The sequence below is a fragment of the Brassica napus genome, chromosome C9 (genome assembly GCF_020379485.1).
Source record: "Brassica napus cultivar Da-Ae chromosome C9, Da-Ae, whole genome shotgun sequence".
Taxonomy (NCBI): Eukaryota; Viridiplantae; Streptophyta; class Magnoliopsida; order Brassicales; family Brassicaceae; genus Brassica; species Brassica napus.
In genome coordinates, this window is record NC_063452.1 from 44,753,574 (window position 1) to 44,769,666 (window position 16,093).

Consider the following 16,093-nt stretch of genomic DNA (forward strand, 5'->3'; position numbering starts at 1 on the left):
ATAAATTAATTACTTCAGTCGCCGGTTCAAAGATCTAACTAACCGGCTATTTGAATTTCACTGTAACAACTAATGGGCTAAGATAAATATTATATGATGGAGCCCATCTAAAGCCCACAGAACGGTAACTTTTCATATAAAGGAAGCGAGACTAATGAACGTGTGCGTCTTTAAACTTTCGCTTCACCGAGATTTTATTCCTTTTAGCATTAGCGACAAATCCCCCTTTTCTAGGTCTTTCCCCTCCCGTCGTCGTCACGATGCAGCAGCCACCACAAAACGCCATCGGAGCAGGGCAGCAGATCCCATCTGACCAGCAAGCCTATCACCAGCAGCAACTCTCGTGGATGATGCAACAGCAACAGCAACAGGGCCAGCAATGGAACCTGCAGCAGCAGCAGTCAGCGCCGTCACAGGGTCAACAGCCCTACGGAGTCGGATCTCAGAATCCAGGATCCGATAACGAGATTCGCTCCTTGTGGATCGGTGCCCTGCAGCCTTGGATGGACGAAAACTACATCATGACCGTCTTCGCTCAGACCGGCGAGGTAAATCTTGTGGAAAAGTTTTAGTCTTGTGGAGAGATTGACACGTGTATCGATTGAAATCTTGATTCTTGTGTGTTGTGTCAGGTTCAATCGGCTAAAGTGATTCGCAACAAGCTGACTGGTATGTGCGAGGGTTACGGATTCGTTGAGTTCGCCAACCACGCTGCAGCTGAGCGTGTGTTGCAGACCTACAACGGTACTCAGATGCCCAACTCTGACCAGACCTTCAGGCTGAACTGGGCTCAGGCCGGGGCTGGTGAGAGACGCCAAGCTGAAGGGCCTGAGTACACTATCTTTGTGGGCGACCTGGCTCCGGAAGTCACTGACTTCATGCTCGCGGAGACGTTTTCGAGCGTGTACGCGTCTGTCAAGGGGGCGAAAGTTATGATGGACAGGAGCACTGGACGGACGAAGGGTTATGGTTTTGTTAGGTTTGGGGATGAAAGTGAGCAGATGCGTGCGATGGTGGAAATGAATGGTCAGTACTGCTCGAGTAGGCCTATGCGTCTTGGTCCGGCTGCCAACAAGAAGCCTCTTACAATGCTGCCAGGTATGCCTTATGGTTGCTTGCCTAGTTTTATTTTCTTTGTTGAGCATGATACTTGATTGCCTTTCTTTTGTGAATGTGTGTTCTGCTTGCTAAAGCTTGTTCTGAGATGAGAATATGTCTGCTCTTTCTTTCCTCTCGGTTTGCACATAAAATGAAAGCATCCGTGTAAAAGGTATTAAGATCAACTCCTGTTGTCTTAAAACAGGGGAACAAGTGGCTCTCTTTGGGGGGAGCCTGGAACTGACTTCTGCTGAAAATGATCCCACCTTAATGCGTGGCTTCATTTAGGTCAGTTGGTTATGTTTTCAGCAGATTTTAAATACAAACTGGCTTCATCAGCCTACAGTTTTGAGCCTTTTTATCTTCTAATTATTTGTCCTGTAGACAATGCCTTATGTCCTTTTTGCAAAATGCTTTTTATTTTCTAAATTTGTTGTACTCCTAGAGCTTGCCATAGTTTAATATCTGTTCTCATCAATATTTGTATCAATGATCTTTGAGCTGTTTTTTTTTTTTTGTTTCTCTGAGTGTCGATGTGTGAATGTTATTTGCAATGCGTTGTTAAAGTTAATATCTTGTGCTACAGTTTAGTCTCCGTATAGTTGTTTCACCTTGTTGAGTGGGGTTTTATGCAATATAATAGAGTCTTTAGCCTTCTCTCATTTGTTATTTGCAGGCATGTATCAGGACACCCAAGGAGGAGGAAATCCTGGAGAAAGCGATCCAAGTAACACAACTGTGAGTAGTTAGTTAGTTTGCTATATTTTTCCTCAAAATATTTGGTTTTCTTTTGCTTGAATGAAAGCCTGATGCGTACTACTTTCAGATATTTGTTGGTGCTCTGGATGCTAGCGTTACAGACGAAGAATTGAGGGCAGTTTTTGGTCAATTTGGAGAACTAACTCACGTGAAAATACCTCCAGGGAAGCGTTGTGGATTCGTTCAGTATGCCACCAGGTATAACTAACTAGCCACATGTGCCTTTCGCCATGAATACAAAACCCTGCTCGTTCTTGTGTTGCACACTTCATTATTGTCTTTGACATATGCTTCAGGGCGTCTGCGGAGCATGCACTTTTAAATCTGAATGGAACACAATTAGGTGGACAAAGCATCCGTCTTTCATGGGGACGTAGTCCGAACAACCAGGTTTGTTTTTTTTTTTTTTACCTTAATAAATTGAGAGTGATTTGAAACAAAAACATAATAATGTTTAAAAACTTTACAGGCACAGCCTCATCAAGCTCAATGGAATGGTGGTGGTGGGTACTATGGATACCCTCCACAGCCGCAGGGCTTTGAACCATATGGTCATGGAGCTCCTCGTCCTCAGGATCCTAGTGCGTACTATGGTGGCGGTTACGGTGGCTATGGCAACTATCAGCAGCAACGGCAGGTAACGCAATTACTACTAACAAATAATAATCCTCTCTATAAGATTTTACCAAATGTGAAGAACTTGCAAGTATGTTGTTCTTATCGTTGTTTTCTTATTTCAATGCAGTGAAAGATCAACAACACCAGCTTTTTCTACCAAAGTCTTGGACAATGGGCAAAATATATATCAGTCATCGTTGAGTCTTGATAGGAAATTAGATTTAAAAGTGTTTTGTCTTTTACATGAAGTGAGTATGGTTTTGCTATTGGGTTAAATGTTGTGTGTTTTAAACCAAAAAAAAAAAAATAAGGTTGAATTTGCTATGGACATGTTTATTTAATGTTGAAACTCTGTTTTTTTAAAACATTTGTCAAAAGTATAAGATTTGGGCATGCTAGTGGTCAGACCTATGAACGGCCATCGAGATATTCCATGACAAAGGGGTATATGAGTAGGTTCACGCACAATAATTAGGGGCTGGGTTCGCGGGTCAACCCGCCCCGCATGACCTGCCAACCCGCGGATCGACTCTATTTTTTAAACTCAAAATTCCGACCCGCATAACCCGCGAAAGAAAAATCGTAAACCCGCACCCGCTCCGCTAAGATTGCGGGTAACCTGCGGGGCCCGCATATAATATTAAATTTAATAAATAATTATTTTTTTTATCAATTAATTACTTTTTATAATAAAAATTATACATTTATAATTTAAATTATATAATTTTCATTAATTTATATATTTTTTACATATTTTTATTTTTATTTTTATTTATTTTAAAAAATTTTAGAAAAAAATAATATTTTTTTTATTTTGCGGGTCGGCGGATACCCGCGACTCAAATTTGGTTGACCCGCACCCGCCCCGCTAAAAATTGACTCAACCCGCACCCGCACCCGCATGCTGAAATTTGTAAATCGATCGATCCGCACCCGCCCCGTCAAACGGGGCGGGACCCGCGGGTAATGACCCAAATTCCCAGCTCTATCAATAATGCACAAAAAGAGGACACGGTGAGATAACAGTGGTTTCTACACAGACGCAAGCGAAAAATAAGAATCTTTTAACATAGTAAAGATGATAACATAATTAATTCCCTCGAAAGATTTTGATCCGGTAACGGTTACCGGGTAAAGTTACCAGAAAACTGATTCGACTGGTAAAGTTAAGGTTATATAAATAATTGTTTGTAACACGATTTGATTGACAAAGAACAGACAAAACTTGTAGGAAACTATCACATTGGTTCATAAAAATGAAGTGCTTCCTTGGGAGAATCGGCAAAACGGCGAATGCGGAAAGAGGGAGCCTAGACAGACAAAACGTTTCCTATGTGAGATTTTCATGACTGCGTTATCAGTTTGAGAGCCATCTCCTCAAGCTCAGCTATGGAGATGGCATCTGTATTGATTTTTCCTCCTTCCTTTTCTTCATCTCCATCACCATTATCATCAAAGTACATCTTCTTTGCTCTTTTGCGTTTTGGTCCTGTTTCTTCTTCTGATGATGCAGAGCCTTCATGGCCTTCTTCTTCTTCCTCCTCCTCCATCTCTCCTTGCTTCCTCTTAATCTTTTCTTTCATTCTCTTCTCCCTCCTCTTTTCCCTCTCCACTTTCTTGTCCTCATGATCCACTTTCCTCAGTTGCTCCCCCAGTTTCTTATAGTAATCCTTCCTTGCCTCTGCCAAAAATCAAAGAACCAATTCCATCCACATACGTTGTAAATAACTGTATCATTGCTAGTTTGTGGGAACAGAATGATAACATAAGTCGAGCTTGCTTTACCTTCATCAAGGGCTACTTCAGTCTCAGTTGTGGCAGCTACTATTGCTAAGGGAGCCACTGGATTGCCTTCCTCGTCAAACTTAACCCTGGACCCACTTGGTCTGTGCTGGCTGATCTTCAGCTTCTTGTTTTTCGAAACCCGAGTTCCTGGCCTGAACCTCAACATGAATTTTATTCACATACTGGATTTGAACGAACACAGAAAATAGTACATTATGTAAAACACACATACATGGGAACTCCTTCGTCCTTGTTTGATTTTTCTACTCCCTTTCCCTCTTCATTTGGTCTCAGAGGAAAATCATCTTCCTCTAAATCTTCACCTAGAAGATCCTTCTTCACAACCCGAGTAGGTGCTACAACATTATCCTCATCATCATTCTCCGGTTCAAGAGCGATTGAACTCTCAAACACTCCTTTCTTCTTCGTTTTAAGGTTTGCGAATCGGATTCTAGGAGTAAATGGAAGACCAAGCGAAGCAGAGAAGTCCTCAATGGACAGCTTCGTCACGTCGAAAATCTCCTTATCTCTTCTCTTGTGAATGGACCTCAGGTATGTGATGAAGGCTCTCTGCGCAACAGTGTGAAGATCGGGAAAATTGACCAACAAAGAAGCCAAGAGTCTAGAAACCTCCTGCAACTTGTCACTGTTTGCCTGTGTTGAACAAAATCTTTCAAAGTCAAATACGTTTTCTACTACAGACAGTAGAGAGTCGAGAAAATTGAGGACGGGATCTATTTACCTTGGTGACTTTTACAGGAATTCTAGCTTCTTGTAATCTCTCAACCATTTTTTCCTCAGAAGGCGTTAGAAAGAGGAGTGACTTCCCTGAAGCATTGAAACGAGCCGTACGCCCAACTCGGTGAATATAAGAAGCTACATCTTCAGGACAATCCACCTATCACATTAATATGATGACATCAAAAGAAAATTACATAGTATTGCAATTCTGAATGTTGATGATTGATATTACCTGAACAACCCAGTCCACAAGCTTGTCAAAATCAAGACCTCTGGCAAGAACATCGGTACAGAAGAGAACAGATTGTCTCTCAATGAACTGAGAGTACACTCCCATCCTTTTCTCTTGGCTCATTTTTCCGTGAAGGCTCTTCAAAGGTATTCCAGGCCGGAGCTTGTTGAACGCTTCATGAACAAATTTGACCTATCAAAAGAGTGATATCTCTTCATCAATCGCAAGATACGACAAAAGTAGCAGAATACAAAACTATCTTCCAAGTAGATGATTCGCAGATGAAAAGAGGTAAACTTATGTAACCTGTTTCTTGGTGGATAGAAAAACAAGAATCCTGTAATTAAGATGAGATTTGATGAAGCTCCATAACATGTCTAGTTTCTTTTCAACTGGGACAATTATTACAGTCTGCGTCAAGGTAGTTGGGGTAGCTGTAACAGACTCTGCATGTACACTGATGTACTCGGGATCTCTCAGACTGAGCCTTGCTAGATCCTTGACTTTCTTTGTTTGGGTCGCAGAGAATAGCAGAGTTTGCCTGCGCTTAGGCAACTGCGAGATGATAGGATCCAACTGCCCTTTGAATGCAGAATCAAGAACACGGTCGGCCTCATCTAAAATCAGAATCTGCAGACAAAGGAGTACATCTATTACATATTTTGAACCCATAAGAAGACTAAAGAAATCTACCAGACAAGGGAATGCACATATACTAGTTCTACACACCAACCATCCTAATGCGAATGCACATCATTTGATGTAATAAAATGTCCTTAAAACATTGAAGAGAAGCTCAAGACCTTGAGATTGGAACACTCGAAGTTTGGAGTCTCATCCATATGCTGGAGAAGCCTACCGGGAGCACACACCAAAATATTCATATGATTAACCCTCTCCTTCTCAACATCAACTCCTTCACGACCTCCAATCAAGAGGCCAGCACTGAACTTATGAAACTTCCCAACTTTATTCAACACACTGAAAGTCTGAGCAGCTAATTCCCTAGTCGGAGATATGATAATACACCCAACTCCATCTTCAGGACCCCATCTCTCCTTGTGCAACTTCTCCAGCACCTGAACCACACCAACAACAATTAACATGAAGAACGATACATAAAGGAAGAAACTTCACGAAACCCTCACCGGAATAACAAACGCGAGAGTTTTCCCCGACCCGGTCCTCGCCGCGCCGAGAATATCTCTTCCGCATAAAGCGTGAGGCAGAGCAGCTCTCTGGATATCGACCATCTCAACGAACTTGGCCTCTTTCAGCCCTCGTTTCGTTTTGTCCGATATGGGCAGCTGATCGAACCTCCTTACGCCGGCGTAGCGCGAGAAAACGGCGCCGTTTTCGCCGTCGTCTTCGAGCTTTCCGATCTTCGCGTCTTTCGGGAGAGGGCCCAGAGCGAGCGGGTTGGATCCTGAATCGGGTTTTTGGGATTCGATCCACTGTTCGAGGAGGATGACTTCTTCGGCTTCGTCGAGGCGCATCTGCTTCTTCATTCCTCTAGTCTTCTTAGGTCTTCCCATCTTGGCGGCAAACACGTGAGAAAGAGAGAGAGAGAGAGAGAGAGAAGCTTTCTGCGACTTTCAGAGGATTGCAATTTGCAGTGAAGCTGTTGAAAATTAGGGTTTTAGTATTTGAGAGAGAGAGAGAGAGAGAGAGACCTCGACAGGCTTTAAGGGTTTAACTACTACGATCGACGGTTTTTGAACTTCACAAAAACTTGATCAACCTAAACTGATTTAGGCCCAATAAAAGCCCAGCTTAGGCTTTTCTTTTCCCTCTTTTTACCGATGAATCGCCGATAATGCATTTTTTAGAGTGGGTCGTACAATTTTTTTATCTTTTTTTTTGGTAAAAGTCCATCATACAATTTTCTTACCTCGAAACAAATAATATACCCCTCACATAGATCTTTCTGATTATAAAAAATCGCCTTTTGATTTGCTTGAATTCAATTATCTTGGATATGGCCGATACAACCACAAAAAGATAATTAATCAGTCAAAAAAGAAACCACCAAAAGATACAAACGGTTGGGACTCATCTATATTTGTCCGATTAGTACGATATTATCCACTTTGAGTTTAATAGGCAATCTCACATGAATTTACTTTTGATTTTTTTTTCCAAAAGGTCTCGTACTAATTAGAGTTGGACATCTTTTTATATATTAGATTCTCCTTGTCTAATTATCCAATGCGAGCTTAGTTTGATATTTCACATTCTTCCGTTCAAACTAAAGACCATATTCATCTCGTGTCCCACAACTGACTTTCAAGATTTTCTAACTTGATCTCTGCCACATACCTTCTAATTCTAACTCGATGGATCTCGTCCCTACTCCAAAGGTATTTTGGTCTTCTTGCAGATTTCTCGTCAACCGCTCTAATACCAATTGTTGGGATTGTTAAATCACATGTCCAACTCTCTATTATCCGATTAGTACGATATTGTTCATTTTGGGCTTTAGGTAAGCCCGCATGGTTTTACTTTTGGTTTTCTTCCCAAAATGTCTCATACTAATTAGAGTTGAACATCTCTTTATATATTAGACTCTCCTTGTTCAATTATCCAATGTGAGACTTAATTTGATATCTCACATTCTTCCCCTCAAACTAAAGACCATATTCATCTTGTGTCCCACAACTGACTTTCAGAATCTTCTGATTTGACATTTGCCACATACCTCTCAATCCTAACTCGTTGAGTTTCGTTCTTATTCGAAAGGTATTTTAGTCTTTTTGCAGATTTTTCGTTAACATAGGCACAAAACTTATTTTGCTCATTTTGCTGATCATCAAGAAATCAAACCAATACAACCACTTTACTGATCATCATTCTATTAGCTTGGTTTTTCTTTAAAGTTTAAATCTTACTAGAAAACAAAGAATTAATCCACGGAAAAGTTGTCTTGATTAAATTTTCTTATTACAATTTATTTATTTTAGCTTAAAAGGTTTTGTTTTATTTTATGTGTAGTCATTATTTTTGTGGCTTCCTTTTGTAACTTTTACAATTAGTTTGTTTTGTTTTAAAATATTCTAATGCTTATTTATTATTATGTTATAAATTAAAAAAATTATTATATCGATAATTTTACAACCAAAATTATGTTTGGTTTTAGCTGTTTATTTGCACCACCTTAAGATAAATTCACGCTTGACGATTAAGTAATTTTGTATAAGATTTTCTCACTTATTTACAAAATTGTTAATAAATTATTTGTCTAAAACGACAAACTCGATAATTAGATGTACAATAAAAATTCAATAAATTAATAATATTGGGAATTTTTATATTTTTTTAATTTATAGAATTATTAATTTACAAAAAGTTTCCTTCTTAGATTGTTATTTATTTTAAGATATACTCTTTCTAAAATAAAATATATATTTGATTGTAATGTATATAAATTAATTAATATTTGAAATTCGACTTTATATTAATTTTATTATATTATTTGGTGTATGTAAAATATGTTTCATAGAATTTAAATGTTTTTAGATATAATTTTACTAAATCTGATCAAAATATATTAAATATTAAAAAATATAAAGATAATTCTATCGTGAATATAAAACAAATAATATAATAGTTAGTTTGTACTTATACACAATATATATACATATAAATTATTAATTTATAATTTCAATGGGACTATGTATTTACTTAAAATTTTCTGTAAAATTATTATTTTATTATTTTATTGATTTATGTCATATTTTAAATATGTCCAGGGACGGGAAAAATTTATTAATTTATAATATTTATTTATTTACCGAATATTAGTATATAGATTTTCTATTGTATAAACATTGCTAAATATTTAATAAAACCACTAAATTAAGAAGGCTTCCACGAAAAATACGGTTTTATACAAGAAAAGAAGCTCAATTAGCTTCACACACTAGTTCCAAGTTCAAGTTCTCGTCCGACTTGTTATGTTTTTCATCACAGCTGGACCGATGCTTCCTGCACACCATATTCCAGTATTGCAGCCTCCTTTCCCCCACCAACCACACATGCCAATTGTTGTTCCTAGTGGTTTCTTTCGCACAAAGTTCCTCTTATAAAAAGATCTTTTGATCCAACTTAATCTAACAGTTTTGATCCATAGTAGAAATTTACGATTCGACTTTGGTTATTCCAACAGTTTTGATCCAACTATTATCTTAAGAAAAAGTAGTTATGAGCATATCTATATAACGAATCATCATAAACTTTTTCTGACATGTTTAAGCTAGACAGTAGTTAAATTCTGTTTCCCTATTTCTGATTACAATGAGACTGAATCAGACTTTTAAAACTCTCAACGATTTGCAGCAAGAATCACTGTCCTTGAGAAAAATGGGTCTCCCTCACATTCTCCTGCACGGCCTAAGACATATCAAACATGAATTCTACAGAGAATAAACATAAGTAAAAACTCTGGATAAAATCATCAATTAAGGTTGGTTACCTGAAGAAGCTCTGTCATCTTGCCACGTCCATAACTTGGCATAGGTTTTGGGATATGTACTGGATGGACCGGGTGTATCGCCTGCAACGGCTCAATAGACAGAGCCTGCTCTTCTGACTCGGGTTCAGTGAACCGTGTCGTGCTGTTATGGACTTGACCTTCCTTCATCACTTGTGTAAGCAGCGTCTCAAACAGCTTGCTATTACTACCTCCACTCACTTGAGACTCGGTCTGCATATGTCCCTGGTGGACCGGGACACTCCCACTGCCATTCTCCACGACAGGAACCAAAGGATGGTTGGACATTGCTGGATTAGCGGGAAGAATCGGGACAGGAGCCAATGCTCTATCACCACGCTTCTCACGGAACCTAGATTTACGACCTCGTTTAGCTGGCAATCCATGTTGATGCGTCACGTGGCTGTTTCTTGTTATCATTGGAACATGAGGAGCAATATCGTTATCAACCGATACAGGCTCGCAGCGACCAGGCCTGAACACCACACCTCTAAGCACGGTATCTGAGTTACCAAGCTTAACCGAAAGCAAGAAGCCGGCTTCAAAAGTTGCCTCGATGACGCCAGTAACGTGCTGCCCAACCATAGCTTCATCGCTTTCAATGTGGCGAGGCTGCTCGGTGGAGTCTAGCTTGAGGTGCTTTCTGGGTCGACCAGGTTTCCGTTTGGCAATGACTTCACCAGAGACAGTGTGGTTGTTGTTCTCCTCATGGCTTTCCTTCTCCATTTCGTGATGTTAAAGCCTATCTGAAGCAGTGAAGATGCAAAAGTGAGAAAATCATGAATACACAGAGACGAGAGACCATCACAGAGTTATATTACCAAACGCAAGATTATCAGAATGAGTAATTGTTGTAAAACAAAATGTTATCTCAAACTGTAACAGCAAACACTATACCTCTTTTGCGTTTCTACAATCTTTACACATTATACTACAAAACTTGGGGATTTATACAAGCTGAGATCCCACTAGTAATCGAACATGCAAACCCATGTTTAGCCCCTAAATCGGCACTCCTAATTACAAATTATCTCATAATCATCAGACACAGTAATCAAAACACACAAAATTAGCAATGTTTTCGCAGTTGCCCTAGAATTGAATTCAAAGACAATTGTTTGTTGTCGGATATAAAAAAAAAAAAAAAATCGAGTGACGGGAGAGAGACAAACACACACATCGCAAATATTATTACCACACAAAAAAAAGAAAAGAAACAGGACTCATGTGCAAAAAAGCTTGAAACACACAGACAAGACAAAGAGAGAGAAAAAGAAACAAAGAGACCTGAGATTTTTCGCCTCCGTTTCCTCTGCTTTCTTCCTGTGGAGGAAGCATTAACAATGAGTCAAAAAAGGGTAAATCGAAAGAAAAAAACATTTGTGAGTAAAAAGAGGGCCTCAAATTTTCATTACACAAAATGATTTTGTGGATTTGGTGTAGTAAACTGATGGTTTGTTTTTGTTTGGGCTTTTCGGATAATATCTTTGCTTAGATATTATATATATATTTTGCTTTTAGCTTTGTTCTTTACAAAATTACTCTTTGGGAGGTCACGTGTAAAACACGTGTCTTGAAAGATTTTCTAATCAACAATGGGCCCTTTCTTAAAGAAATAGGACCCCACCGTTATTACCAAAACATTAAGCACATTTCGTTTTGTCGATTAAGCCCAATTAATTACAATAGCAGAAATATTCATCTAAGCCCATTCATACTCACTATTGGACTTATTTTGCACGAACCTAACTATGAGTTTAAGGGTTTCATAGAGACTTGTAGCTTTAGATTTTTGATTTGGAATTAGGCTGTAAATTTTGTGTCTGCAGAAATATTATTTTAAAGAGTTTGAAAGCATTAGATATAGAACACTAAGAGTTTGATTTTCAAAGTCAATATAATTCCTTTCGTTTTTTTTTTGACATGTTGGTTTAGATTTGCTTACTAAAATATGTGTAAATTTCATAAGGTGGTTTAGGGTATTGCCGTTATGCATAAATCTTCATAAACAGAAATAAACTGCGTAAATTTTCATAAGCAAAAAATTGGATTTATAATATTTTCTATATTATAGCATAATTAACCGCCATTTTGATAGAAAACTATGAAACATGTCGCCAAAAAGCTTTGTATTCATTATATAAGACAAAACAAGAATCAACATCTCACTAACCATCTCAAGAACATATCTTGCACTAAACTAAAACTCAGAGGCAAGAGAGACTTTCTTATACTCCGAGTCGAGAGAGAGTTAGAGATTGTGAAATGAAAAACCTTTGAAATGGAAGTTGGGCATTCTTTGTCACAAGAAGCATTGTCTTCATTCTATATGACATAACAAGATTGCCTTTTGGAGGTCGTAGCAACATGTCACCGAGAAGCGTTGTCTTCATTATGTAAGAACAAGAATCAACATCAATTATCAAGTTCTGAAGATAAGCTTTGAAGATTTATAATGTTTTTTATAGTTTATTATTCAATCAGTGACTTAAAATCAATTGGAAAGTTTAGTAATCGATTAAAATTTAAATTTAAACATATTTCTTAGTTAACGAATTTTAAAATCTCTGCATCATACTTTTGATTTTGATTTCCATTATTTGTTCATGAAAATCCAGCACAAATGATTTGAATTCAATCTTAAATACAAAGAATTTCTAAATCCTTTGAAGTTGAATAACACTAGATTTTAAAACCAATATTTAAATCATTGATTGAATAACATTATATTTTAAATTATATTTATAAAAGGGATAATTTGAAAAATACTCTATTAACAGTTTGAATTTTCTAAATTACATTTTATATTTTTATTTTTGAAAACTACACTTTATCAATTGTAAAAAGACATTTTTATCCAGATTTGTTATTTGAATAAATAAAATAAAAAATCGAAAATAATAATAATAATAACAATATTATATTATTATCATTTATGTTTGGAATAAATCTATATATTTTTGAGATAAATATGTTATTTTACTATTAAGAATTTTAAAATAACTTAAGTATTGTAAAATAAATAAATTATGATGTTTGTGATTTTATCATGAAGTTTATCTTGTAAATTTTTTATTTTTTAATCTTATATAAATAAATCGCCTGATTTCTCATTCTCTACAAAAAAATGACGTAAAATACTTATTTATTCCACGTTCCAAAATTTTCAGATGTATGCAGCATGGTCTTTCTTTGCAAGAAAACAAAAAAAATGAACTATTTTTAGAACAAAACACAAGCAGAAATAGAAACCTAAATCTGATTTTGAAATCATAAAAAAAACTCACTTTTGATTCATAATCTTAAGAGAACTATCAAAAGCGAGATGATAAAGTTATAGAGATCAGATGTACGTTTGACGGGAAGGAAACCATGTGGACAATAATAGAAAATGAAAATTTAAAAATTTGAAGTACACTTAAGTTATGGATGAAGAATTAACAATTTTTGAATGATAGGAAGAAAAAACTATGAAACTTGAAAAGTGAAAATAATTTTACAAAAATGGCCAATGAATGATCATGACGAAGACGCAGGTTTGTTTTCTTTTTTAATTTTTCAAAAAAGTTATATATATATAAGATATATTCTGTAGATATTATTAAGATTTTTTTAAAGAAAATCTTAATATATTGAAATTGTTTACTTAGACATAAAATAAATTATGATGATAAATTTGATAATAATAAATATTTATATAGGATAATCTAGTAAATTCATATATATACAAAAGTGTATTTTTCAAAAAACTTAAATAATAGTGTAATTTTCAAATTAATATCTTATATAAACGTATTTCTCCAATTTTTTCCTTTATAAAATAATGCTAGATTTTAAAATCATTCGAATAACATTGAATTTTATTTAGATTTAAACACTATTAAAATATATGATTGAATAACACTAATATCACCGCAAAAAGCAATAGAAGAATGTGCAAAGCAGCACATACCATATACTCTCTCTTTTATTGGAAACTTGATTCCCATACAATAAACAAACTATTAGTGTTCCGGATTTTTCGCAAGACGTTTGTGTGTGTGTGTGCTTCTGAACCACATTTTAAGTTATTTGATCAAAGGAAGGATCAAAATAATTTCTTCACGTTCGAGTCTATTTCACCCGTTCTCTCGATGAAATCCATCAGAATCCACAAGTCACTTTTCTAGTTCTGATTATGTTGTTTCCTACCATTTAATAAACGACAGATCGAGCTAATATAGCGTAACCAAGAGATGGGAAAATAGAACAATCGAAAATTTTATCATTGCACAAGTACTCAAACATTCCACACAACTTGAGCTATTAAACAGAGAACCACAAAACCGAAGCTTCAAACCAAAAGAAAAGACCCCTTAAAAACCTCTAATGATGATCGATCACACAATATTATTCGCATATAAAAGAGAAAGATAAAACCGAACGATCCGAATCTAGAACCCGTGGATCTTGATCTGATCCTTCTTAGCAATCCCAGTCTGAACCAAAAAGTGAGAAACTTTCTTCCTCTGATCACCCTGAAGCTGAATGATCTTGCCCAGCACCTTGTCCTGCACAACGTTCCCGTTGCAGCAAAAGTCTTTCTTAAGATCCTTGAGAATCTTCTCGTAGCTGTAATTTCTTCAGACCTTGAACCGTCGTCAAACTCTTTTTACCATTCCTCTGCTGGATACGGACGTGGATATACTCTTTGGTTCCTGGTGCATCTGTGTCTTGAGCTTCGGCGAAAGGGTCATATGCTAATGGTACCTGGATGTCTAGCTCAACCATGTAAACTTGGAAAGCTCTCTTTGGATTCTCTCTGCACATAATTGGAAACAACAAGTTTAGATCCAGAAGCAGATCATGAGTAACAATAATATAATAATCAAGAAACCAAATCAAACAATAAACAATCAAGAACAGAGGATCATAGATTAAACTTGAGTAAAACCCTAACAATCAAGTAAACCAACTCGCGTGGCGAGAGGATCGCTAGTTCTAATAAATTAAATATCAGATGAAATAGATGGGACGAGGAAACCGTACCTGAAGATGTTGGGAAGAAGACGAGACCGAACAAGTATTTGACTTTTGTTTTTCAATTGATGAAGAAAAGAGAGAGGAGGATAGGTGTGTATTTATAGGACTTTCTTTAAGAAATTCTGAGGCGGTTAGATCGTAGCCGTAGATCTCTATCAATTAAATTTGGACACGTGTACGGATAAGTGCTATTTGGTGACCAAGTTGGATGGTCCACGTTAAGAATAATTACTTCTCCCTCTCAGCTTACAATAAACGCGCAACTCTCTTTATTCCTGGGGCCCCTTAACAGCTTTCATTAGTATTCCCTCCGTAATTTGCGGTTGATGACCATAGAAAACAGTTTAATTAGGTAAATGACTATAACACCGTGTATTTTTCATAAATACAGTCTTACCCCTACTACAACTCCCAAGCACATGCGCAGAGATATACTTGACACAATCCCTTCATTTATCTTTCTTACTACTGATTTAATGATATTAAAGAATATATTAAAGAATATTTAAGAATATATTAAAGAATATCAACCAATATTCCCTTATCTCTGCCTAGTAACAGTTTCCCATTTTGCATGCACCTTCATCATCCTAGTACGCTACCACTCTTCATTAATCCAGACAAAGTAAATCATTAAAATTATTAATTTTTTTTTTTTTTTTTAATAATAAATATATATTATAATTTTCATCCCAGAAGGGCATCGGACAACAGCATTTTCCGATTCACCGGAGAAACATGAACCCTAGGTTACAAGTGACTTGGCTAAGCAAAATACACAAATTACATAACAAAGAGGAATTTAGGTTGAGGAAAAGAAGACTGAGAGAGCATGCTCCCTCCTCCGTTGACACCGCAGCCACCAAATCCAGATTCCGACGACTTCTCATGACGGGGGTGTCGAGGCCCGCCAGATCCACCGCCAGTCACTATCAACGGAGCCACCCACGAAGCGTCCCGCGGCCACAAACGCCGCCTTCAGATGAAGAACGGCTCCAAAAACCCTAATTGCCACTTTCTGTAACTGCTTCGCCGCCTCACAAGTCCGAGAAGTTCCGTGCTCCTCCGCTCTTGTCGACGAGGAAAGGAAGAAAAGCGAGCCGGCGAAATTCAGGACAAAAGGAAACCACCATCCCATTTGTGAGATCCACCGATACCGCAGAAACAAACCCTCCCCTCGGAGCCTAACCCCAGCCCCGATGACTGACACGCGGTTCCGGTTGGGTCACCGTCGTCCTCAAACAACGTACGCCAACCTTTCACCGACGAGTCACCAGAGCGGCAGAGTTCTTAGGGGCTTCCGCTACAGAGAGCCCACCCGAGTCGCCGAGAGAGAGAGGAGCACCTCC

General features: G+C 37.3%; 3 protein-coding genes and 1 pseudogene across 6 annotated transcripts; 1 reads left to right on the forward strand and 3 right to left on the reverse strand.

Annotated features, from left to right (window-relative positions):
* The first annotated feature begins 161 nt into the window (after window positions 1-161).
* Window positions 162-2,840, forward strand: LOC106371233 (polyadenylate-binding protein RBP45A). Its single transcript, XM_013811275.3, has 7 exons — window positions 162-548; window positions 633-1,098; window positions 1,775-1,836; window positions 1,925-2,055; window positions 2,154-2,247; window positions 2,327-2,494; window positions 2,603-2,840. Exons 1-7 carry the CDS (start codon window positions 261-263, stop codon window positions 2,603-2,605), a joined length of 1,212 nt encoding a protein of 403 aa, XP_013666729.2. The 5' UTR covers window positions 162-260; the 3' UTR covers window positions 2,606-2,840.
* A 787-nt stretch (window positions 2,841-3,627) lies between these two features.
* On the reverse strand, window positions 3,628-6,896 carry LOC125592925 (DEAD-box ATP-dependent RNA helicase 32-like). The gene is made up of 8 exons (XM_048768626.1): window positions 6,382-6,896; window positions 6,037-6,312; window positions 5,540-5,863; window positions 5,234-5,425; window positions 5,003-5,158; window positions 4,493-4,914; window positions 4,261-4,412; window positions 3,628-4,156 (listed from the first exon to the last, which is right to left on the reverse strand). The coding sequence occupies exons 1-8, from the start codon at window positions 6,766-6,768 to the stop codon at window positions 3,819-3,821; spliced, it is 2,247 nt and encodes a 748-aa protein (XP_048624583.1). The 5' UTR covers window positions 6,769-6,896; the 3' UTR covers window positions 3,628-3,818.
* A 2,521-nt stretch (window positions 6,897-9,417) lies between these two features.
* On the reverse strand, window positions 9,418-11,210 carry LOC106371231. 4 transcript variants are annotated; one of them, XM_013811273.3, is made up of 3 exons: window positions 11,010-11,210; window positions 9,705-10,468; window positions 9,418-9,613 (listed from the first exon to the last, which is right to left on the reverse strand). In XM_013811273.3, the coding sequence occupies exons 2-3, from the start codon at window positions 10,446-10,448 to the stop codon at window positions 9,575-9,577; spliced, it is 783 nt and encodes a 260-aa protein (XP_013666727.2). In that variant the 5' UTR covers window positions 10,449-10,468; window positions 11,010-11,210; the 3' UTR covers window positions 9,418-9,574. The 4 variants fall into 4 exon arrangements, with proteins under 4 accessions (XP_013666727.2, XP_013666724.2, XP_048624585.1 ...); XM_013811270.3 differs by having other exon boundaries at window positions 9,418-9,622; XM_048768628.1 differs by lacking the exon at window positions 11,010-11,210 and adding an exon at window positions 10,620-10,952.
* Window positions 11,211-13,966: 2,756 nt separating this feature from the next.
* LOC125592926 lies at window positions 13,967-14,523 on the reverse strand (annotated as a pseudogene).
* Between the last annotated feature and the right edge of the window lie 1,570 nt (window positions 14,524-16,093).